Source organism: Myotis lucifugus, unplaced genomic scaffold (assembly GCF_000147115.1).
Source record: "Myotis lucifugus unplaced genomic scaffold, Myoluc2.0 scaffold_30, whole genome shotgun sequence".
Classification (NCBI taxonomy): Eukaryota; Metazoa; Chordata; class Mammalia; order Chiroptera; family Vespertilionidae; genus Myotis; species Myotis lucifugus.
The window spans coordinates 9,284,465-9,308,763 of record NW_005871078.1 but is presented as its reverse complement, the minus strand read 5'-3'; the positions used below and the strand labels follow the sequence as shown (position 1 = coordinate 9,308,763).

The window sequence follows — 24,299 nt, the reverse complement described above, 5'->3', positions numbered from 1 at the left end:
CCCTGGTATTTTACCCCATTCAAATATGCTCTAAACGGGTCCTAACCAAGCTTGAAATATACCCCAAACTTGCTTCTGTTGGGTCTCTTTTTGTCCCTTACTCTATATGAATAGTAAGTGAATATTATTCCCAGGTTCTTATTTTTCTAAGACTATTCTAAACTTATTTTTAATTAAGTCATGAGAATAGGAAACCACTAGATTGAGGACTCCTACAAACAGAGCTGATCTTCTCTGTTCACATCACACAAGTAAGGGTTTTCTCAGGTTTGAACTCTGACCTTTAACCCAAACGGAATTCCTTTGTTGTGGTGGTTGTATTTTCTGGTACCTTTTCCTTCAGCAAGTCATTCAAAGAAGTATATATTAGTTATTTAGAATCCAGAAATCAATTTTCTATTATCTGGGAATCATTGGATGTTGAAGTTTTAATTTTCTAAATGGTTTTCTCCATCCAAAAGACCAAATTATAATCAGCATGTCTCTGAGTAAACAAAGAGTTAGAACAGAGGGACCTGGATATTCTGTCTTTTATTTTCGGACCTCAGATCTGAACTTGGATTATTCATTATCCTTGATTTGTGATGTATTGTCACTGTAAGTCCATGCATTTCCTCCTTTATATCAATTCATTTACTTATTTAGTTAATTTTTTAAAATACAATTTTATTTTTAATTTCTAACAAGCATCTTCATTCCTAGTTTTAAAAATTTGAGGTGAAATTTCCATATATTGAAATGCACACATCTTAAATGTATAGTTTGATGAATTTGACAAATGTATAAACTTGTGTAACTAACACTTCAATCAACATATTAAACAGGAAGTTCCCCAGTACCTCCTTTAATCATTTGCCACCTCCTTACAGATAACTATTGTTCTACTTTCTATCATCATAGATTGCCCGTTCTTGAATTTCATATAAAAGGAATCATACAGTACATAGTCATTTATGTCTGGCTTCTTTTGCTCAACATACTGTTGCATGTATCAACAGTTCAGTCTTTTTTATTGTGGAGTAATATTTCATTGTATTGGAATAACATTCCATTGCATTAAGTATGTGAGAACGCACAGGGGAAATCTTCCTCTCAGATGTGATTTTGAGGATATAGGACAATCTCTTTAAGAGCATAGTATTTTCTGACGCCCTTTTATTTAGCCTTTCTATTTTTGAAAATACTTTGACCCATTCATGACGATTGGCATAGTTTTATCAACACAGATGCTCACTCAGTTAGGCTGACTCTAAGATACCTCAGGCCATTGGCAAGTCTGAGTTTTAATATATATGGAAATTCTATTCTTAGTGTTAGTGCTTCACCACTTCAGGCTTCTGTTCTTATTCTTCTCTGTAATCCTTTAAAGCCCATTTGGAATTTATTGAGACTTATTTTGTGGCCTTGCGTACATGGCCCATCATGGTGAACATAACTTGGACTTGAAATGTATATTCTGCATTTAAGTGTTTTGTTCTATAAATTGAATTAGGTCAAGATGGTTACATTTTCACCACCCTAAAAAGTAATCCTGCCCTAACAGGTTTGGCTCAGTGGATAGAGTGTCGGTCCACAGACTGAAGGGTCCCGGGTTCAATTCTGGTCAAGGGCACATACCTTGGTTGCAGGCTAGATCCCCATCGGGGTATATGCAGGAGGCAACCAATGGATGTGTCTCTCTCACATCAATGTTTCTCTCTCTCTCTCTCTCTCTCTCTCTCTCTCTTTCTCTCACCCCCACACCCCTTCACTCTCTCTAAAGATCAATGGAAAATATCCTCGGGTGAGGATTAACAACAAAAGTAATTCTGTACGCTTTAGCTATCACCCACCTTTTCCATATTACATACATATTTATTATGTTTACTGTCTGTCCTCTCCTTACTGTTACATGTAGCGAATTATGTGATAAATATAGAGATCAAGAGTAAACATTTATAAGTTTTTTTAACAGTAAAATATTGTCATCATAGTTTTATGTTATTAAACAAAGGATTGGTCCCTAAAGAATTGGAAATGTTTTTAAAAAATTGGTTCTTTACTGCTTTGAAAATTATGGCATAGATTCTTATACCTCCATGCCATAGTATTTGAAAGGTTCTGGACAGAACAGAGAAGTAGATAATTACCTGTCATACTTAGAAGTGTTTCGTGCCCTACACAAATCATAGTTGCTAGCGAAGAAAATCAATCCTTGCTTTTATAAATTGGTGGGGCAGTGAGAGCTTTTTCATTGTGAGCATTACTTTGTTTTACTAGCATTTCCCATGTTTATTGCTGAGCTGACGTGTGTCCCTTTCTATATATCTCGTGATATCTAGAGTGCTTTGAAGTGCAACTTTTAAAATGAAGGTAATGCAAGCCACTTAATTATATGAAAGTAAAGGACTGAAGGCCGTTCAGCTTAATCCTTTATGTTCTCAGTTTTCACGTTTTAAGTTTTCCAGCCTGAAGTGTGATTATTAAATCTGTGCCCCACCTTGCTGGACTAGCTAAATGTGCGAGTAAGTTTTTGAGAGCTACCTAGGCTCATAACCTGGCTTGTTAACCACCTGAATTCTGGTCACTGTAAATGCACGCCTTAGGTATTTTCGTGCTGTAGCATTTCCACATCACATGGTAGAGATATTTTATACCTTCTGAGGTAAGTAAAGTTCTGGGAAACTCTTAGATGAAATCTATAAAAACTATAAAAACGAAGTAATATTTCACAATGATTAAATGGCATATTATTAAAATGAATGTACATAAGAACTGATCCAACAAGCTTTTTATCAGAACTGTGAATGTGTTTGTAAAAATAAAGTGGTGAGATCTGGCTGCCTGGAAACAAAGGGCAAAGGTTTCTATTAAACAGCATACCCTTCATTTCCCAGGTCTGTGTTACACCACAGTATCTGCAGAGTCGCAGAAGCCTTATTTAGGTGTATTGGGAACATTTGTATGCTACTTAGTCTGGCACCTGAAATGTGTTAATTAATATTGAAAACCACATAATTTGACTTTTTCCTGCTTTGACCAAATTTCTTGCAGGGCTAAGTTCAGTCAATTTTTTGAATAGGTAAAAGAGTGAGTAGACTGTGACAATTTCAGTATAAACCTATCTTTCAGATAGTCAGATAAGCAAATATAATATTGTTGGAAATCAGACCTAGGCTAAAAACCGGTCTTTGCTATATTTACTTGGCATGTTTCCTTGCAAAAATCAACAAACATCTTTGATTTCATTTGTAAAACGAAGATGAATGTATCCATTTTATAGGGTCGCTGTTATGATTAAGGATTGTGGATAATGTATGCAAATGTATAGGGACCACTGTAGACACTTAATGCATGGTAGCTATTGTTGCGTTAAAAAATAGCGGTCAATTTGTGTGTGTTTACTATATACGCACACAATGAGAACCATTTTCTTACACAAGTCTTATGGTAATCCTTATACAGAAAAAAGGGGGCAAAATTAAGAGAGTAGAGATTGGTTTGGGCTGGAATAGGGAGGGAGGAAGTTCTGGTCTACCCAGCATTCCTCAGGGCCCTGAGCAAGGCTCCATAGCCATGCCTGATAGCCCTCATGGAGACCTAGAGCTCTATAGAGTGCGGCATGGAAAGCATTCTTCTGGACTTTAAACACCTTGAGTGCAAGAACTGAGTCTTGTTTCATTAACTGATACAGGTATAGCATGTGGTCTCTCAGTATAGTAAGTGACGGTTGACCGCAGCTCGTTAAATGGTTCAATTAATTCAGGTCTACTACTTCAGAAATTCCCTCGATTTGCCTGCCAGGTGGAGTTATCATTTGAAGTTGAATTATCAAACCTGCCAGGAAGCATGAGTCATTTAAAGGATGTAATGATAACATCGTTATTTTTTCAGATCTAGGTTGGAATTTGCCCTTCACAAATAACAAAATGATGAGTGATGCAAGTGACATGTTGGCTGCGGCGCTGGAGCAGATGGATGGTATTATAGCAGGTAATGTGCATCCTCTAAAATATGGAATCATGCCATTTATTCTGCTCTCTTGGCTTTTGCATTACAGCTGTTTTATTACCTTTCCACTTTCTTATTTTCACTTATTGGCTCTCTCCAATGCCTTTAGGTTCCCCGTGGTTTCATCCTTGACCCTCCTTCCCATTTTCTTCCAGAATTTTTATTTTTTTCAAAAAATTTTCAGTTAGAGTTGACATTCAATATTATTTTATATTAGTTTCAGGTGTATAGCATAGTGGTCAGATGATTATGTAATTTATGAAGTGATCTGTCAGTAATTCTAGTAGTCACTTGGCACCATACCTAGTTATTACAATATTATTGACTATATTCCCTATACTATACTTTCCATCTCCATGACTATTTAGTAACTACCAATCTGTACTTAATCTCTTCACCTTTTTCACCCAATCCCCCTAATCCCCTCTCCTCTGGCAACCAGCAGTCTGTTCTCTGTATCTATGAGTCTGTTTCTGTTTTGTTTGTTGATTTATTATGTTCTTTAGAGTCCACATAGAAGTGGAGTCATATGGTATTGTTTTTCTCTTACTGACTTATTTTACTTAGCCTAATACCCTCTAGGTCAGTGATGGCGAACCTTTTGAGCTCGGCGTGTCAGCATTTTAAAAAACCCTAACTTAACTCTGGTGCCGTGTCACATATAGAAATTTTTTGATATTTGCAACCATAGTAAAACAAAGACTTATATATATATATTTTTAAATATATTTTATTGATTTTTTACAGAGAGGAAGGGAGAGAGAGAGAGAGTTAGAAACATCGATGAGAGAGAAACATCGATCAGCTGCCTCCTGCACATCTCCCACTGGGGATGTGCCCGCAACCCAGGTACATGCCCTTGACCGGAATCGAACCTGGGACCTTTCAGTCCGCAGGCCGACGCTCTATCCACTGAGCCAAACCAGTTTCGGCATATATTTTTGATATTTATTTTATATATTTAAATGACACTTAACAAAGAAAAATCAACCAAAAAAATGAGTTCGCGTGTCATAGGTTCGCCATCACTGCTCTAAGTCAATCCATATTGTCACAAATGGTGAAACTTCATTCTTTTTTTTATGGCTGAGTAATATTCTATTGTATAGATGTATCATATCTTCTTTATCCAATATCTATTGATGGGCACTTGGATTGCTTCCATATCTTGGCTATTGTAAATACTGCTGCAATGAACATAGGGGTATTAGTGTTGAATTTAATTAGTGTTTTGGATTTTTTTCAGATATATATATCAAGTAAGTGTAATTGATGGGTCATAAGGTAATTCTATTTTTAAGGAACCTCCATGCTGTTTTCCATAGTGGCTGCACCAATCTGCAATCCCACCAACAGTGTAGGAGGGTTTCCTTTCCTTCACATCCTCACCAACATTTGCTCATTGTTGATTTATAGATGATAGCAAATTCTGACAGGTGTGAGGTGGTATTTTATTGTGGTTTTAATTTAATTTCTCTGGTTCGTGACATTGAGCATGGTTTCATATGTCTATTGGTCATCTGTGTGTCCTCTTTGGAGAAGTGTCTATCATATCCTCTGCCCATTTTTTGAATTGGATAGTCTGTTTTTTTTTGGTGTTACGGCGTATGAGTTTTGGATATAAACCCCTTATCGGATTAATCATTGGCAAATATCTTTTTCCATTCAGTAGATTTTATTTTCATTTGTTATTTGTTTTGTTTCTTTTGCTGTGAGTTCCATTTGTTTATTTTTTTTTCTTTTGTTTCCCAAGGAGATATATCAGAAAAAAAAAATATTACTAAGAACAATGTCAGAGAGTTCACTGCCTAAGTTTTCTGGTTATTTGGGTCCTCTCTTTTTTCTTAATGAGTATTGTTAAAGGTTTTCAAAGAACCAGCTCTTGGTTTCATTAATCTTTTGTATTTTTTTTTAGGCTCTATTTTGTTTATTTCCACTCTGATTTTTACTATTTCCTTCCTTCTATTCACTTTGGGTTCTGTTTGTTACTGTTTTTCTAGTTCCTTTAGGTGTAAGGTTAGGTTGTTTATATGTGATTTGTCTTGTTTCTTTGTGTGTTTTTTTTTATTTGAATCTCAGAAAAACAACAAATAATTTGTTAGTATATTTGTTCCCAGTATTATATAGGATTACTTAATACTACAAAAGTATTCATTTTTAAAATTTTAAATCATTTTTTATTTATCAATTACAGTTGACATAGATTTTAATATTAGTTTCAGGTGTAAACCCCAGTGATTAGATATTACATAACTTACTAAGTGATCATCCCGATAAATCTTGCACCCATCTGACACTGTGCATAGTTGTTAGAATATTATTGACTGTATTCCCTATGCTGTACTTTACATCCCCATGACTATTCTCTAACAACCAATTTGTACTTCTTAATCCCTTCACTTTTTTCACCCATTCCCCAACCCCCTTCCCATCTGGCAGCCATCAAAATGTTCTCTATATCTGTGAATCTGTTTCTGTTCTGCTGATCTGTTTATTTTGTGTGTGTGTGTTTTAGAGTCAATTTATTGATAGATATATATTGCCATTTTATTGTTCATATTTTTTATCTTTTTTTATTTTTATTTTCTAAAGAAGACCTTTAACATTTCATATAATACTGATTTGGTGGTGATGAACTCTGTTAGCTTTTTCTTGTCTGGGAATCTATCACACTTTCAATTTTAAATGATAGTCTTTCTGTGTAAAGTAGTCTGGTTGTAGGTTCTTACTTTTCACCACTTTGAATATTTTGAGCCAACTCCTTTTGGCATGCCATGTTTTTGTTGAGAAATTGTCTGACAGTCAATTTCTGGGAGCTCCCTTGTAGGTAACTCTCTTTGCTGCTTTTAAAATTCTGTCTTTGTCTTTAATATTTGCCATTTTAATTATGATGAGTCTTGGTATGTGCCTCTTTCATTTCATCTTGTTTGGGACTCTCTGCTTCCTCAATTTGTATGTCTATTTTCCTCTTTAGATTAGGGAAGTTTTTAGTAATTTTTTCAATTAGGGTCTCAATTTTTTGCTCTTTCTCTCTGCCTTCTGGTACCCTTATGATGCAAATGTTTTTAAGCTTGACATTGCCCCAGAGGTACCTTAAATATCTTCATTTGGGTGGGTGTTTTTTACTACCTTCACTTCCAGATCACTTATTTGATCCTCTGCTCCACCTAATCTGCTGTTGATTCCTTCTAGTGAATTCTTCATTTCTGACTGGTTCTTTTCTGTGGTTTCTATGTTCTTTTTTATGCTTACTCTCTTTGTAGAAGTTCTCACTAAGTTCCTTGAGCATCCTTAAAACCAGTGTTTTAACCTCTGTATGTGGTAGATTGCTTGCCTCTATTTCATTTATTTTCTGAAGATTTCCCTTGTTCTTTTCTTTGGGACATGTTTCTTAGTCTCCCCATTTCCGCTGTCTCTTTGTGTTTGTTTCTATGTATTATATACATCTGCTACATCTTCCAGTCTTCGTGGGGTGGCCTTATGTAGTATGTGTTCTGCAATTAGACAGTCTCCCTTATCACCTGAGCCAGGTGTTCCAGGAATATCCCTTGTGTGGGTTGTATGTGCCTTCCTGTTGTAGTTGAGACTTAATTGCCATTGAGACTTCAGTAGGTGCAATTGGCTCTCAGGTTTACTGGCAGGAAGATTGGCCATGACCACAGTGTACATGCTGCTGTGCAGTGTTGATCCCAGGGAGCGGGATTTGCCCTAGTGGCGTCTAATGCCTGCTGACTGCTCTTTGGGCATGCCACCTGTGCAGCTAATCTGGTAGTCTGAAGCTAGCCACTAGGTGTGCTCTGTGTTTGTTCCAAGGTTTCTTGTGAGGGTCTCCAGTGCGGGTCAATGTTAGACACTGCCTGTAATTGGTCCGGGGCTACCTGTGGTTGGTGGCTGTCTATATTGGGTCTGGATGCACATGCAAGATGTCACACTGTTAACCAAGACCAGCTGCCACCAGTATTGGGTCTAGGGCAGGTCAGCAAAAGGTCCAAGGCACCCTGAGACCTGCAGCTGCCTGCCAGCTACCTTTAAGGCTCAGCTGCTGAAAGAACTTTCAGTGATATGTAAGTTTGGTGAGGCAGGGTCTCAGGGAGTCACCAGGGTGGGGCCAGTGGTGTGTTCTCCAAGTTAATACAGATTCATATTTGGCACCAGTGCTGACCATGAGGACACTCAGCAAAAGTCTCAATGGGGCTAGCCACCATCTGCCTGAGGCCTGTGGACCTTTGTGAGTGGTGGGGGTGGGGGTGGCTCTCAGGAAGTCACCAGGGTGGAGCTGGTGGAGTTCACCAGTCTAATACAGATTCAGATTTGGCCAAGTGAGGGGAGGACTCAACACAGGGACAATGGTAGCTGTCCTTCAGCCCTTTCCCTAAAACCACACAACTCACTTTCTCTCTGTATGTCTCTGGCACCCCTGGAGCGTGATAAGAATTCCTTGAGAGTTTTAAAAGAAAGACTGCCATGCGGACTCAGGGTGGCTGCTGTTGAAAGAGCCTCAGGGCTTGTGCAAGTTGGGCAGGGCAAGGTCTCAGGGAGTTGTCAGGGTGGAACGAGTGGACTTCACCAGGTTAATGCAGATACAGATTTGGCCTCATGGGAGGAGGACTCAACACAGGGACAGTGGCGGCAGTGCCACACAACTCAGTTTCTCCCTGTATTTCTCTGGAGGCCCTCCAAGCTGCTGTCTCGCCACCAGAGCCCAAGGTGAGTGCCTGCCAACAAGAATTTTTTTGCGTGGGTGGGCCCTTTAAGAAGATGCCTGTGTTTCTAACACCCTTCCGTCTCACCCAGTTGTTAAGTGGGCTCCTCTTCCCAGCACTGGTGTTTCATGCTGGGAAGCCTGATGTGGAGCTGAGACCCCTCCCTCCTCAGGGAGTACCTCTGCAGCTGAAATATCACTCTGGATTTTCAACCGCCGCCTGTGGGTGTCCAGCCAGCCTGTTCCACATCTCCGCCCCTCCTATCAGTCTCAATGTGGTTGCTTCTTTATATCCTTCAGGGATAGGGCTTCTGTTCAGCCAGTTTTCAGGTGGTTGTCCAGGTTGGTTGTTCTATAATTTCATTGTAATTTTATGTGGTCATGGGAGGAGGTGAGTGCACTGTCCACCTACCTACCATCCTGTTGATTGGAACTCCTCCTGGGTTAGTATTATGTTTAGGTTAGAATTTGGTTCAGGGTTTAAGATAAGGGTTAGTTTTAGTGTTCGTGGTGAGTTCAGTATTAGATAGGTGGGGTTGATGTTATTTGATTAGGGTTAGGCTTAGGTTTAAAGGGAGGATTAGGATTACCGTTTAGAATTAGGGTTAAGGTTAAGGTAAAATGTTTGTGTTTATTTCAGTATTATGGTTAGGGGGAGGATTTATGTTAGGTGTGGGGGGACCTCGGCAGCTGAGATATCCCTCCAGATTCTTAATCTCCACATGTGAGGAGGTAAATACAGCAGATACCTACTCTGCCATCTTGACCAGACCCCCTTTCCAGAAGTATTCTTTTATTTTTTTAATATATTTTAGTGATTTTTTATAGAGAGGAAGGGAGAGGGATAGAGTTAGAAACATCAATGAGAGAGAAACATACATCAGCTGCCTCTTGCACACTCCCTACTGGGTATGTGCCCGCAACCAAGGTACATGCCCTTGACCGGAATCAAACCTGGGACCCTTGAGTCCGCAGGCCGACGCTCTATCCACTGAGCCAAACCAGTCAAGGCCAGAAGTATTCTTAAATTTTACTTTAAGATATCAAAAATTCCGATAGCATCTTGGGATTCTGATCAAGGTTCCTGATAGTCTGTGGACCACACTTTGAAGGATACTGCTCTTCCCAGTATCCATGAGTGTTCTGATCTGTTTTCTTGAATTTAACATTCACTTTTCACCAGTGACTCACACCTACTTACTTTCCCAATTCTTTTATTATGCTTCATGTCTCTCTCTCTTACTGCCAGTAAGGTATTTCCCCTGAAATATCCCATAGACACATCAATGTCATTTTTTTAAAAAAATGAGCCATTATATTTCCTCAGAAACCTCTCTAGCAGTCTTTGGCTAATTCCATAGCCCTTCATCTCAGCTTTACAAGGTTCCTGTGGAAATTGATAAGAGAGGGTTATGTGAAGCATTTAGCACAGTGCTTAGCGTATCGATGTCAACCGTTGTTATAGTTTGGCAGATTTGAGTCCAGATCATCTGTCCAGTATTAGGAGGCTCAGTGGAATGGACTAGTAGAGACTCTCCCCCGTTGTTAGAATTGATCAAGCCAGACAGCCAACTGGAGAGATAGCTAACACGTTGGTTCTCAAGTATCATCCAGTTGTAAGATTTTCAGATTTATGAGGTGATAGCCTAAATATTGTAATTATTGATATTTAAGTGTGAAGTTTGTATTTATATTTGACAGTATGTTTATTTAACAGACTAGAACATAAAAACCAAAGAGATGAAGAGGTCTATACGAGTGCTTTCAGAATGGGCTGTGGGTCAGATGTGTGGGTTTAAATAGCAGAATGTTTTTCTCTTATAAGTAATTGAAAACAACAATGGCTGTAAAATTATTTTTTAAAGCTAATTTTAGCAAGAGCATTTGATGTGAGGCTGCAAACAAAATCATGGCGGAATTGTTGCTACACACTTGCTCACACATCCACATACAAATATACGTGTAATTCATTGCACTTCTTCAGAGATTAAGTTCTGGCAAGTTACCTGGGAGCTGGCCCTCTTCCTTTGAAATAATACCACGCAATTTCCACCTCAGCGTGTAGCTTATTTATAGGAAATGAAATCCTTTATGGTCCCTAAAATTCATTCGTGTTTTTTGTAATACATGGCTCCACGTGAACTGATCTGCTACCTTCTTAACCCCTGTGTCTGTGAGGTTAGCACCTCCTACACCGAAGCCCACCATACTCTTACGGTACCACACCGTTGGTGGCCCACCTGTTAGATATTTGACCATTGATATTCACCATCAGTTATATGGTTTTGATTTTTGCACCAAATAACTATGCCTTTGAGAGATTTACATGATCAAATTATCTATTCCTTCTTTTTTTTCCTTTTTACTGAATTTATTGGGGTGACACTGGTTAACAAAATTATACAGGTGTCAGGTGCACAATTCTACAACCCATTATCTGTACACCATGCTGTGTGTTCACCACCCCAAGTCAAGTTTCTGTCCATCGCCATTTATCACCCCAATACCCCCCCCTCCATTTCTCACCTCCCCCTGACAATCACCACACTGTTGTTTGTATCCATGAGGTTTTTTCTTTTTTTCTTTTCTTGTTGCTCAATCCCTCCATACGTCCCCCCACCCCCGGTGACTGGACTGCTGGATTTGCTTGCCACCTTCAGCTTTGGTGTCTTGTCTAATATAAATCCTGTGGCTTTCTTTGATTTTTTTAAACCTAGGTTCTAAGGCCCTGGAATATTCCAATGGGATTTTTGATTGCCAGTCCCCCACCTCCCCGTTCATGGGAAGCTTGCGAGCCCTGCACCTGGTGGAAGACCTGCGTGGACTGTTAGAGATGATGGAAACAGATGAGAAGGAAGGCCTGAGATGTCAGATCCCAGATTCAACCGCAGAAACGCTCATCGAATGGCTTCAGAGTCAAATGGTAGATTCCTTCATGTTGCACCTCCCATGCTCTGAATCTTCTGTTGCTTATTCCGAAATTTAGAACATAGAATAGCCAATTAGAGCAAGAAGAAAAAATATATAAGGCAACACAAGTTTTCCCTAAAGAGCTCCCAGTTCCCTTTTGACTCTAAGGGTTATTTTTACAAAGGGCTCTTTATGTACATTTCTTGGGGGCCCAGCAAGTCACCTGATGATTCTCATAAAAGTGGACTAGCCTTTAGATTGTGAACGAATGACCTACTGTGGCTTCGAGCAAATAGTCCTATAAGAGAAGGAACCTTGCACATCATAGATGCTTAGCAGTACTATTGGGTGGTTCACTGTAAAAGGACTCAATGGCAATTCTAAATAGGCAGACTCTCAAAGAGCAAGAGGTTTGTAGCAGTCTTTGATATGAAGTGCCATCTAGTGGCTTGTGGTGGTCATTTCAATTCCAGTGTACAAGTTACTAGTAAGCTGCATTGTTGGGCTTTTAAACGATATTCGTATTCACTGATCAGTGAGGACTCTTTCTAGACATCCTTCTCAAAAATTCATGACATGGCCCATCTGCTCTTTCCCTGAACACAATGGTAGATACCATGGTTTTAATACGCGTCAAACACATAAAATCTAAAGGATATCACAAACACAGATTCAAAGGAAAAGATAGGAAGGGTGTTATTTTGTAAGTATTTAAAGAATACTCAGTTTTCAGGAATTTACATTAATGTGCTTATGGGTTAATTGTGTTAGTATAAAAGCTAATGATCATTGTATGTAAGAATTGAGATATATTTTTGGTTCTGTTTGCTGTTACCTTAATACTACATCCTGCAGCTAAAACATGTTCACATGATATGACACATGATGTCTCCCCAGCCAGTCCCATGACGAGTGTTCTTGTGTTACCAGCCAACATGCCTCCCATTTCTGACAGTTTTTAAGTGGTGGTGCAGCTACACAAACTTGACAGTTGGAGATATTTTATTTTTTTTATAATACATGATACCTTATTATTATACTTTTTTCTTTTTGGTTAATCCTCACCCGAGGATATTTTTCCATTGAGCTTTTTTAGAGAGAGTGGAAGAGAGAGGGAAAGACAGAGAGAGACATCGATGTGAGAAAAACACATTGATTGGTTGCCTCCTGCACGCGTCCCGACCAGGGCCCAGGCCGGGGAAAAGCCTGCAACCAAGGTATGTGCCCTTGACCGGACTCAAACCTGGGACTCTTCAGTCCTCAGGCCGACACTCTATCCAATGAGCCAAACCAGCTAGAGCCTTATTGTTATACTTTATTATTTGCTCTGCAAGTTTATTCTCTATAGATTGAAGTATCCAGGTTTTCTGATTCCGTTGGGGAATTGCTTCATGCTCTAAAATTAGATGTTTTTTAGCTGTTCCCTAGGCTATTTCTTCTTCCTCTCTCACCCCCTTTTTACTCCACATTTTTCTGATAATTCATCACCTAATGGGAAAGGAATTTACTATTGGCAGCAGAACCTATTCCTGGCACATCCAGAGGCTGCCGATGGCAGCCATAGCTCAAGGGTACCTGCAATTGAATTTTTAACTTGTGTTCAAAAACAAGTGTTGTCTAAAACAAAATTGTATGCCCCAAAAACATTTCCATTCACACATGCTCCATCTGTTCTGTTAAAGTCTTTCTGGAAAAGAGTAAAGAGGATAATGATGATATCTGAATATAAATCAGATCGTGTCCTTCACTTCTTTCTCAGAAACTTCCCAGTGGTAGTCACTTCGCACTCAGAGGAAAAGCCAGATGCTAACTCTGGATTGCAAGGCCTTCTAGGCATTTCTCCTCATTATTCTTTGACCTTATGTGTCATTATACTTCTCTTTCACTTCACTCTAGGCACACTGGCTCCTTCACTGATTCTCAAACAGTCTCACTGGTTCTGAGACGCACTGGGCAAACTGGCCTCAGGGCCTTTGCACTAGCTGTTCACTCTGCTGGGAAAGCTCTTTCCCCAGATATCTGTATGGTTAGTTTTCTCATAGTCTCTGATATTGAAAGTTGTGTTCTTGGTGAGGCCTTCCCTGGACAGCCTATCTAAAATTTTACATATTCATTCCTGTTATTACATCTCACTGCTTTTTATTTTCTTAGCACTTACCACTTTCTTACATACTATGGATTTGCCATGTTTATATCATTTTTTTTCGGTCTATCCAACTGGAATGTAAATATCAAGAATCTGAGAATTTTGCCTTGGAGCTAGGTTACAAATTACTCATACATAGTTCACTTTTTTAAAAAGTATATATTTTTATTGATTTCAGAGAGGAAGGGAGAGGGAGAGAGAGATAGAAACATCAATGATAACAGAGATTCATTGATCGGCTGCCTCCTGCACACCCCCCACTACTGGGGATCCAGCCGTGACCTCCTGGTTCATAGGTCAATGCTCAACCTTTGAGCCATGCTGGCTGAGCCATAGTTCACTTTTTGACAAAAGAGTACAGGCATTTGTCAGACTGTGAAGAAGTTTCCATAATAATTTAGAAAAATTTATTAACACTCGTTACATAATTAAGATTTAATGATGACCAACTTGACAGTCCATTACTTAAGGCTGATACTAATGTTCTCATTAATGCAACTGGGTATTATAGTTCTTATTATTATTTTGCCTGGGCCAGAGAGATCCCCTGGTTTACTGTAGGATGCAGGCCCATTTAATGGTTTTATAGGATCAGAAGCTGGATAAGAAAAAAGAAAATAGTAACACTAGCTGCCTGTTATAGTGAAGGGATAGTAAATCTACAAGAATGAATTTGTGTTAATAGAGTACCTATAGCTTTAACCTTCTAGGAATGAATAGGTATTTTTTACGATTTAAAAGTTTAACACAAATATTTAACAATGCTTTAGCAAACTCCAAGTCCAAGAGGGCAAATAGGAAAACATGTCTGTTTGAGCCAAGCAAGTGGTTTTTGCTTACTTTAGGTCTAACATGACGAGTTGCTCTAGTGCCTTTTTTTCAATAAATGAAGCTGAGAGTTTCCTGACCTGGATCAGGTCAAGAAGTCCCCAAAGTGTCTGGTTATTTGGCAGTTTTAGTTATGAGGCAATCTCAAAATCTGCAGAAAGTACAAAAATGCAATTTTCAACAGAGCAAGTAAAAATGCTGATGGTAAGAACTTCAGACCAGGCATCATAACCCGGGAGATACGTAGAGTAAAAGTGGGGGAAATGAAGAGTCCTTATTGCCCTGCCATGTTATTTCCTCTTTTGAACTGCATGAGAAATGGAGGAGGGGAAAATAAGCGGGCCGTATGCAAGACTGACCCAGTCGGAGGTGCTGTGGTACACAGGGGCCCTCGCACTTGGAAGGGATGCTCCACTGGCCCGAAGGCAGCGTTTGTTGCCCGGAGGCGATGATTTACAGCACCAGGGTAGAGCCTCACTGCCCTCCGGGAGAGGACAGGGGCAGAGCAGGGCCTCTGCCTGGGGCTTGATTTCCACCGTTGCTGTCCTGTCCTCTGACTCTGGACAGCAGAGCAGGAGATGCTTTATCGGGTTGGTCACAAATGAAATGTGACGGCGATATTCATGGTTGAAGGATTCAAGTCTTATCTCCATCTCCCCTCCTAGTACAGTGTTTAGTGGAGAGCAGGCAATAAATGATTGCATGCAGTGGTGGAGATCTAGTACTGATTAGGACACGAGAGACCCTGGTGTTAGGTACTCCTTTTGGTAGCTAGGGATAATGTTTAATTAAAGGAGCTTTAGTGGACGGAGCCTTCCTTTTCCCCTCTCGATACTGAATTTTAAAAACTAGAATCATGAAATCAAGAGTGTATTGGTGTCGAGTACATGATTTTCTAACCAGTATGCTGTACATCTGCAATTAATACAGAATAAAGCTGAACGTAAACTGTAATTGAAAATAAAAAAAATAAAAACTTTAAAAGATAGCAAATGGAATGAAAGAATATATTCATAATAAAACTACACAGTGTTGACGTAAAAACTAGATTATAAAACCTCTATCTTACAGTACTGCATAGTTCAGAGTGTAGGATTTGGAGTCAGACCACTACATTGTGAAATCTGTGTACCTAATAGGGTTATGAGGATGAGAGGAGATAATCTATGTAAACCATTTAGAACATTGGCCTGGGTTATTAAACTCTTAAGCACTTAAAAAAAGTGTGCTGGCAGAGAGACACACATGTAGCCAGCTCTAGCCTAGTCCATTCGTGTGACGCCTGCTGAAATGGAGATACATCCAGATGCTGTAACTGGCACGTGAGTGAGCACGTAATGCGAGGAAGACTTCACACAGCAAGCCCCAGGGGAGGTGGACCATAAGGGAGGAGGAAAGAGGAAGAAAGGGTGGGAAATACGGTCCATGCAGAAGGGAGACAGTCAGTGTGTGAGAGAGCATTCTGTGTTCGGGGAGGTTTTGAGTGGTCTGGTAGGTGGAGCACAGGAGTTGGAAAAAGAACAGAGGCAGCAGGGTATTTGCCTAATGGAATTTATCTCTCTCTAACATTTTTAAGGCAAAGGTAACAAAATTGGGAGAAATATAAATAAGGGTGTGACTAGGAGAGACCTTGACCTACTTGAGTAAGTCAACACAGTGTTTTAAAAGTATATAACTAGTCCAGTGGTAGCTCTTAACTTTGGCTTAATGTTCCTATAGTGACTTTTCGTGTGTTTGTGTTTTTGTTTTTTAAATATATTTTTATTGATTTCAGAGAGGAAGGGAAAGGGAGAGAGAGATAGAAGCATCAGTGATGAAAGAGAACCATTGATCAGCTAACAAGCTGCCTCCTGCACACTCCCTACCAGGGATTGAGTCTGCAACTGGGATATGGGCCCTGACCTCCTGGTTCATAGGTCGACACTCAACCACTGAGCCACACCAGCCAGGCTAACTTTTCATGTTTTTTTTTTAAAAAACTAATATCCCCCTGGGCGTTATGAGCGCTTGTAAATATTAATAGTGTTGAGACACGTGAGCATTCTCATTGTGAGCCAATTTTTAGTATTTGTTGTTCTCTTAGGATAATTCTGTAGGACTGGTTTTGGAACATTTTCTATTTCCATATCATATGCAGTAGCTTCATAAAACACTTCTAGAACTTGCTATGAAATACTTGTAATCGTGCTGTAATTTTCTTCAGGCAGAAGGAAGACGACTTTTGCTTTGTACCCTCCCTGAGCAGAAAGCTTTTTTCCCTACTTAATTAAATGTATTTATTTATAAAACATTGCCTGTGTGGGAATCGAAAAGCAGGTGCCTGCTAATATCCTTAATTAAAATGAGGATTTAAAGCTGTGGTGGGCCCATCTCAGCACTTGCTTAGATGGAGAACATGCATGATGCATCCTGGCTTTTTTCCAAAAAGCTGTCCTCGGGAAGCTACATAAATTTCACTTCATGGTAGTCCCCAGGGATGGAAGTCGTCCAGGCCCCTCCATCAGGCTCCTCATAATACTTGTCACTTAATTCTGGGCACTTCAGTTTACAACATGAACAGAATTATGCTGAGGTGATGGTGCAGGTATGTGACCAAGCAGCTGATGTTAAATTAAACATTTTATTAATTCTAAATATACATCGCACACTTACTAAATTTGTTTCTGATTTTTTGTGTGTGGCCTCATGGGAAGTGTATCCAGTGTGCATAGTTTTTAGAAGAAATATCCTAAAATTTTCTTTTTTGTTAAAGCTCCTTTTTGTGTTGTGTGTTTTTTTTCAACCTATAACTTGAGTTATTCCCAGAATTTATACTGGAAACTGCATGACTACCAGTTAATTCTGGAAAAATAATAGATGTCACATCAGATAGGAGCTGGGTGGTAAGGAGGTACAGTTTATATCTACTCTGGTTGTAACTCGGAAGTTGTTATTTGCTGTTTTGATTGAACTCTGGATGGCTTCGTCTAACCATTTTGGACTCCACTGGCTTTTATTTCTGTTGTATTTGAAAGAGGAACTAGGACATTCTATTGGGATTACATATTATATGGCTGTGAACTGTGTAAGTGAGATAACAAGGGACATAGCACATACACGACTATGTTTCAAAATGACATTTTTATGTTGTCTGCTCTCTGTCAGCCTTTTCATGTGTTTCCGTAAAGGCTTGCATCTGTAAGATGATTGAGAAAAAAAACCTCACTTGCTCTCCCAATCCGTACTTTAGCATGTAGACCATGCAGGAATATGCCCAGGTCTGATAAAGAGCGTGGGGAGGGCCCTAGCCTGTTTGGCTCAGTGGATAGAGTGTCAGCCTACGGACTGAAGGGTCCCAGGTTTGATTCCGGCCAAGGGCACATGCCTGGGTTGCGGGCTCCATCCCCAGTGTGGGGCATGCAGGAGGCAGCCAATCAGTTTCTATCTCTCTCTCCCTCTCTCTTCCTCTCTGAAATCAATAAAAATATATTTTTAAAAAAAGTGGCGGGGAGGGGTTTGCAGGGAGAAAAAAGAATGAGCAGTGGTCTAAGCCAGTGGTTCTCCACCTTCTGGCCCTTTAAATACAGTTAGTTCCTCATGTTGTGACCCAACCATAAAAGTATTTTCGTTGCTACTTCATAACTGTAATGTTGCTGCTGTTATGAATCATAACGTAAATATCTGATATGAGGATGGTCTTAGGCGACCCCTGTGAAAGGGTCGTTCGACCGCCAAAGGGGTCTCGACCCACAGGTTGAGAACCGCTGGCCCTGGGCCAGGTGCTATGGAGGTTACAACATGATGCCTTGTATAGGCTCTGCCCTGGAGCTTGCATAGCGTTATATGAACAAGCAAGCTCGCGAGAAGTTAGGGAATTCAGGAAGGAAAATGCTAAATCTCCAGTGAGCTCGGCTGGTCAGGGCTGCTGGGGACAGGGGGGTGTGGGGGGGTGTGGTAGTGTCTTACATACTGAGAGTTTAGGTTCTGGGGGAGAGAGAAAGGCTTCAAAGAGGAAGGAGAGGTTTGCCCTGTGATTTGGAGACTTGAGTAGCAGGAAGAAGCCTGTAAGTTACCCCTGTTGTCTCCCATTTAAGGGGAGGCATGTGCAGTCCTGCATTTGGGACTTAGCGGGGAGAAGGGAGGAAGGAGAGGGCATCCCAGGTCACTCCCACTGTCTCCACTCAGAATTATGGCATTGAGCATGCGGGGGAAATAGAAGTTTGATGCCCGACCACACACTCGCAAAGCTTCGTGTGCCCCAGGTGTGCCCCCACTTGACAGTGAATGTTCCTTTTAGCCACTGTTCCTTTTAGATCATTATTTTCTGCTTGATGAGAAGTTGTGTGGTTTGGTAAAAACATGCCTAACGTGCCTATCTTACCTATTTTGAGGTCAATGAACCAAGTTTTATTCTTGTATTTTCTATTCATGGCTGTCAATCACAGCTGTGCTAAATTCAGTTCAGGTTCCTTGAATTAAAGACAGATGCAAATTTTTTATTTACCCACAGCAGTTCAAACGGAAAGAGGGCCAGACTCACCCTAGTTACTTCCTTTTCAGACAAATGGACACCTACCCGGGAACGGAGATGTGTACCAAGAAAGGCTAGCGCGGTTGGAAAATGATAAAGAATCCCTCGTCCTTCAGGCAAGTGATTTTTTAAATGCTGTTCGTTCCTCATGACATATTTACAAACATTTAAAACTGGGATGGCAAATTCAGGCGCTTACAGGAGCCAGATTGCTAAGTACTGGTAAATGCTGCAGGCCATCTGTACTCAGTAGGGAGCGGTGAGGACTGTGGCAGAACCAGGGTGTGCATACCCTGTCTAGCATGAGCAGCCCTTAATCCAACACACCAACACACCCTTCCAGGGCCAGTCTGATGACCAGCACAGTCATCTGATCTGATTTTTTAATATATACTAGAAATTCTGGTTTGATACTATATATATATATATATATATATATATATATATATATATGTATATATGCACACACACACATATATACTGTATATACATAACATGGACTCTGAATAAGTACTTCTGAGTATATATTTAATATTTATATATTTATGTATATTTATTATTTCAGTTTTAAAAAATGATACCATGGGCCAAACAAAGTGAGTGGTGAAGTCCTATTTGTAGGCTAAATTTGAGTTTTCTTGTTCAGAATGTTATTTTTTCCATATATATATATATATATATATATATATATATATTATTAAAGTATAGTTGACATACAATATTATATTAGTGTCAGGTGTACAACATAATGATTCAATATTTATACACTTATGAAGTGATCACTACGATGTCCAGTAACCATCTGTTACCATACAGTGTTATTACTGTATCACTGACTATATTCCCTATGCTGTACATTTGCAGTCCGTGATTGATCTGTTTTATAACGAAAAATTGTAATCCCCTTCACCTTTTCACTCATCCCCTTAACCTTTCTCCCCTCTGGCAACTATGAGTTTGTTCTCTGTACCTATGAGTTTGTTCCTGTTTTGTTTTGATAGATTCTACATATAAGTGAAATCAAATCATATTTTGTCTTTCTCTGACTTACCTCGCTTGGTATAATGCCCTCTAAGTCCATCCATGTTGTTTTAAATAGTTGACAAATACTTTTAGCAGCCTAGTGTGTTTACTAGGTTGGTGCTCATTGTGGGGAAACGGTGAGTTTGCAGTAAGCACTGAGGATGAAGGACTAACCCGATGGCTCCTCCTGGCTTTGAAAACATGTGGATAATGTGATCATGAAAGATCTCATGGAATTTGAATTCTCTGGTTTATTTTCTTTATTCCTCCTAAAGTATCAAACTTGAATAGTCCTTGATAACTCTCCTCCAAAAGTTAACTCCATTTTCTCACTTAATCTCTAATACTACCTCCTACCCTCAGCTCACCCCAACACCCCTAAATGCTGATCTGTGTGCGTGCTCCCTCTCATAAATGGTTGAAATGGTTTTAACCTATAAAGCATTGTACACCCCCGGTGAGCCCGACCTTTCTTAAGTATTGAATAGGAGTCCTCAGGTCAACAAGCACCACATATAGAGGAGTGTGAAGGGCTACATATAGAGGAGTGTGAAGGGCTGCTGTCATTAATTCTCGGGTGGTGACAGCATTCCAGTTTTTGTTCTATTTAGAGAAATAAAGTTTGCAGTGGGACCCAAATTCTTCCTAATCCATTGAGATGTTTTGCTCTAAATACAGGTAAGTGTGTTGACAGACCAGGTGGAGGCGCAGGGAGAGAAGATTCGAGATTTGGAGTTTTGTCTTGAAGAGCACAGAGAGAAGTTGAACGCCACAGAGGAAATGCTGCAGCAGGTGTGTACGAAGCTGGCCCCCAGCGGGATTTTCCTGCTGAATTGTTTGAGATGTTCCATTGTTGCGTTTGCTCTGATGGAGCAGTACATTTCGTAGTTCACTTACACTGGCATATTTTAAGTAAAAACCTAGGGTAGCAGGCTCTTAAAATACATACACACAATAAAAATGTGCTCATGTAACTAGAATCTGAAATAAAATATTACTAGAATTACAGGTAATTTTAATTATCTTCCTTATGCTTTCATATGGTTTCCTAACTCCCAACCATGAGCATATTTATGTGATTAAGAAAAAAGATAAATACCACATATGGCCTTTATTAGAAAAAATTTGTACCCAGACATACATGATGTTCATATATGAGAGGACCTATAATATAATGGGTAGAATACACACTGGAGCAAGGCTGCTTAGTTTTGAGTCCCTGCTCTGCCATTTCCATGCTGTGTGACTTTGGGCAAATTTTTAACCTCTCTGTTCCTCAGCTTCCTCATCTGTTGAGTTCCTCATCATGCATTATCCTCATGACTTTCTACCTCATAAGGTTGTTTTGAGGCTCAGACCACTAAGTACATGTCAGAACAGTGCCTAGCACATGGCACACATAACATCATCATCATCATCATCAGTGTTATCAGGCTTCATACTGTATATAAGGTTTATATATGTGTGTATCTACGTAATTTATCTCCCCAATAAGCAGACGTGTTTAGTGCTGCTCAATGAAGGTTAACTAAATTGTATCTACTTAGTAAGTACTCATCAAATCCTCTATTTGACAGTTACTGCTTTGCAGGCAAGAGTGAGACACGTCCACATGTGGCTGCTTGTAATGAAACAACTTTTTAATGTATCTCTTAAATTCTAATAGGAGCTTCTGAGTAGGACATCCTTGGAAACTCAGAAGCTGGATCTGATGGCCGAGATATCTAACTTGAAGTTAAAGCTGACGGCTGTCGAGAAAGACAGATTGGATTATGAAGACAGGTTCAGAGACACAGAGGTAAGCAGCACCCTCTCTCTTTACGTACATATACATACATGTGCGTACATATACATACATATGCGTATATATGTATATATCACACACATATTCCTAGAGCAAGTTGAAATTCCTTGGAGGTGTGAGGGAGAGGCAGTTAATTACATGTGCCCTCATTCATCTACGTTGCTTTTCTTTTTTTAATCTTAATTGTTGAAGGTATTACATATGTCCCTTTTTCCTCTCATTGTCCTCTTCCCCGCCCCCCCTCCCCGAAAACCTTCACCACCCACTGCCTGTGTGTCCTTGGGTTATGCATATACGCATATGAGTTCATTGGTGGATCAATCTATGCTTCTTTTTAAGAATAATCTTTAATTAAGTTGATTTTTTATCATTAAATGCTAATGGCAGTTTTTATTTTCAGACATTTTAAAAAACATATTGTTACTGATTTCAGAGAGGAAGGGAGAGGGAAAGAGACAGAGAAACATCAATGATGAGAGAGAATCATTGGTCAGCTGCCTCCTGCATGCCCCACACTGGAGATCGAGCCCGCAACCCAGGCATGTGCCCTGACTGGGAATGGAACTATGACCTCCTGGTTCATAGGTCAACACTCAGCCACTGAACCACGCTGGCCGGGCTGTTTTTAGACTTTTGATATGAAATAGTAATCCTTTCATTAGCCTTTAGAAGTACTTGTGACTTTAGGCTTTCGGGGCTTATATCTTTCTGTTTGTCTGTCCATTCTCTGTCCATTTGTACTGGTTTTTTTCATTGTGGAAATTATGGGTTTAAGTGTATGATTTTACTGTTTATTTAGCTATTATTTAGGCACACTGATTATTATATAATAAGATTTTTAAGTGTATATATAGAAGACATGCTTTCATTATATAATCATAAAAATCACAGCTCTTTAGAGGTCATTTAATTTGGCCTTCTACTTTTGGTCTATTCCACACATAAATCATTCCAGTGAAGTAAAGTTCACTATTCTTTTGTGAAATTCAGGGTAGATTTTACTACTTGAAGTACCCATTTTTGTGGCCAAACATACTCATTTGTGCCATTTTATTGTTAATCCAGGTCTTCTAATTTATTTATTTGCTTATTGCTTTGTTGGGGAGGAAGGCATATCCATTTGAAATTTATTAATTTGAAAAGAAATATTAAAGGCTGTGGAAAGTCCTTCTCTGCTAGGGCCAGCTCTTCTTTTTCCTCTATTTTGTTTCCTCAGTTGGGGTATGGAGAGATGTCATACTGGATTATTAAAAGGGTACCAAGGAGGAGAGAGGAGTCCCCCTCCCCCATCTTCATTTTAAACATTTATTTCATACCAACTAAATGCCATCATGATATGAGGTACTACATAATACATATATTAATCACTGTATGAAAGCCCTTCATAGATTTGAATTGAATGAGGTTTGCTTCATTGCCTTTTTCAAAAGCAAAATGTCTGTCAAAGGTCTAACTATGATGGGAAGTCTTGTCACACGTATTACTTCCTCGGGAACAAAAGGAAATCCCTAACTTGGTGCTTGTCTTATCCGTAGAGCTTTTTGTCAATCACCTGTATGAGCATGTTTCTCATTTGATTGAGACGGGCTCTTAGAACTTAGGAAGTTACCCAATTTCTGTAATGTTGCTCTTGTGCTTTTTTAAAAAAAGAAACAGTTTTCCTCCTGCCATTCATAACACAATAGTAGAATTCAGTCCGCAGGTGGCATGGCATGGAGCTAACCCTGCTGCAGGGGAAGAAGTGACACTGTTTGGGGATCGAGAGATGGCCTTCTATGTTACATACACAGCGTTTACGGGATGTCTTAACCTGTGTGACTGGGTAATTTGGATACGAAATGTTAACGAAACATCAGGACTAACTTGAAGTAGATGTTGTATGATTTTTTGGTAAGACCCCAGAGCAGTACTTACATCTCTTGAGTGCGTCTGCATTTTTATAAAACTTTCCCCCCGGTGCTGCATTCTCAATCGTGTGCGAAGTGATCCTGTCATCAACTTCCAGGAAACTCGATCCCTGAAATTTTTCAATAAATATTTAACACTATTGTTAAAATATAGGGTGAACATTCCCAGAGATTATGGGATGTTTGATAAGCTTTGTTATATATGAACATAATTAAAATAGTCTTCAAAATTAAAACTGAATTGACTGTGCTCGTTTCCCTATTACTGTTCCCTTGATAAAAATAAAATGTTTCCCTGGCTGTTTCAGGAATCCAAAATTCTTTAACTTTGTCTTAGAAGTTTGGATTACTTGGGGATGAAGTTCTAAGAATATATTGGAAAGGGAAAGAAGTAGAGGTACTTCCACAGACTGGGGGTAAAAGTCCTAAAACCTTGAAGATTGAGGATGTGCCTGTCGCAGGAATTGCTGACAGATGGT

General features: G+C 39.5%; 1 protein-coding gene across 9 annotated transcripts in view; it reads left to right on the top strand.

Moving 5' to 3' along the window:
• The window catches only part of PPFIBP1 (PPFIA binding protein 1), a 161,264-nt gene that overhangs the window by 96,782 nt on the left and 40,183 nt on the right, over positions 1-24,299 (top strand). For all 9 annotated transcript variants that reach the window (XM_006086772.3, XM_023752320.1, XM_023752321.1 and 6 more), the window contains 5 exons: positions 3,874-3,972; positions 11,410-11,615; positions 19,116-19,202; positions 20,788-20,901; positions 21,776-21,907. In XM_006086772.3, coding sequence (XP_006086834.1) covers positions 3,909-3,972; positions 11,410-11,615; positions 19,116-19,202; positions 20,788-20,901; positions 21,776-21,907 — 603 coding nt within the window. In that variant the 5' untranslated portion in view covers positions 3,874-3,908. Of the gene's footprint in view, positions 1-3,873; positions 3,973-11,409; positions 11,616-19,115; positions 19,203-20,787; positions 20,902-21,775; positions 21,908-24,299 lie in introns of those variants that run through there.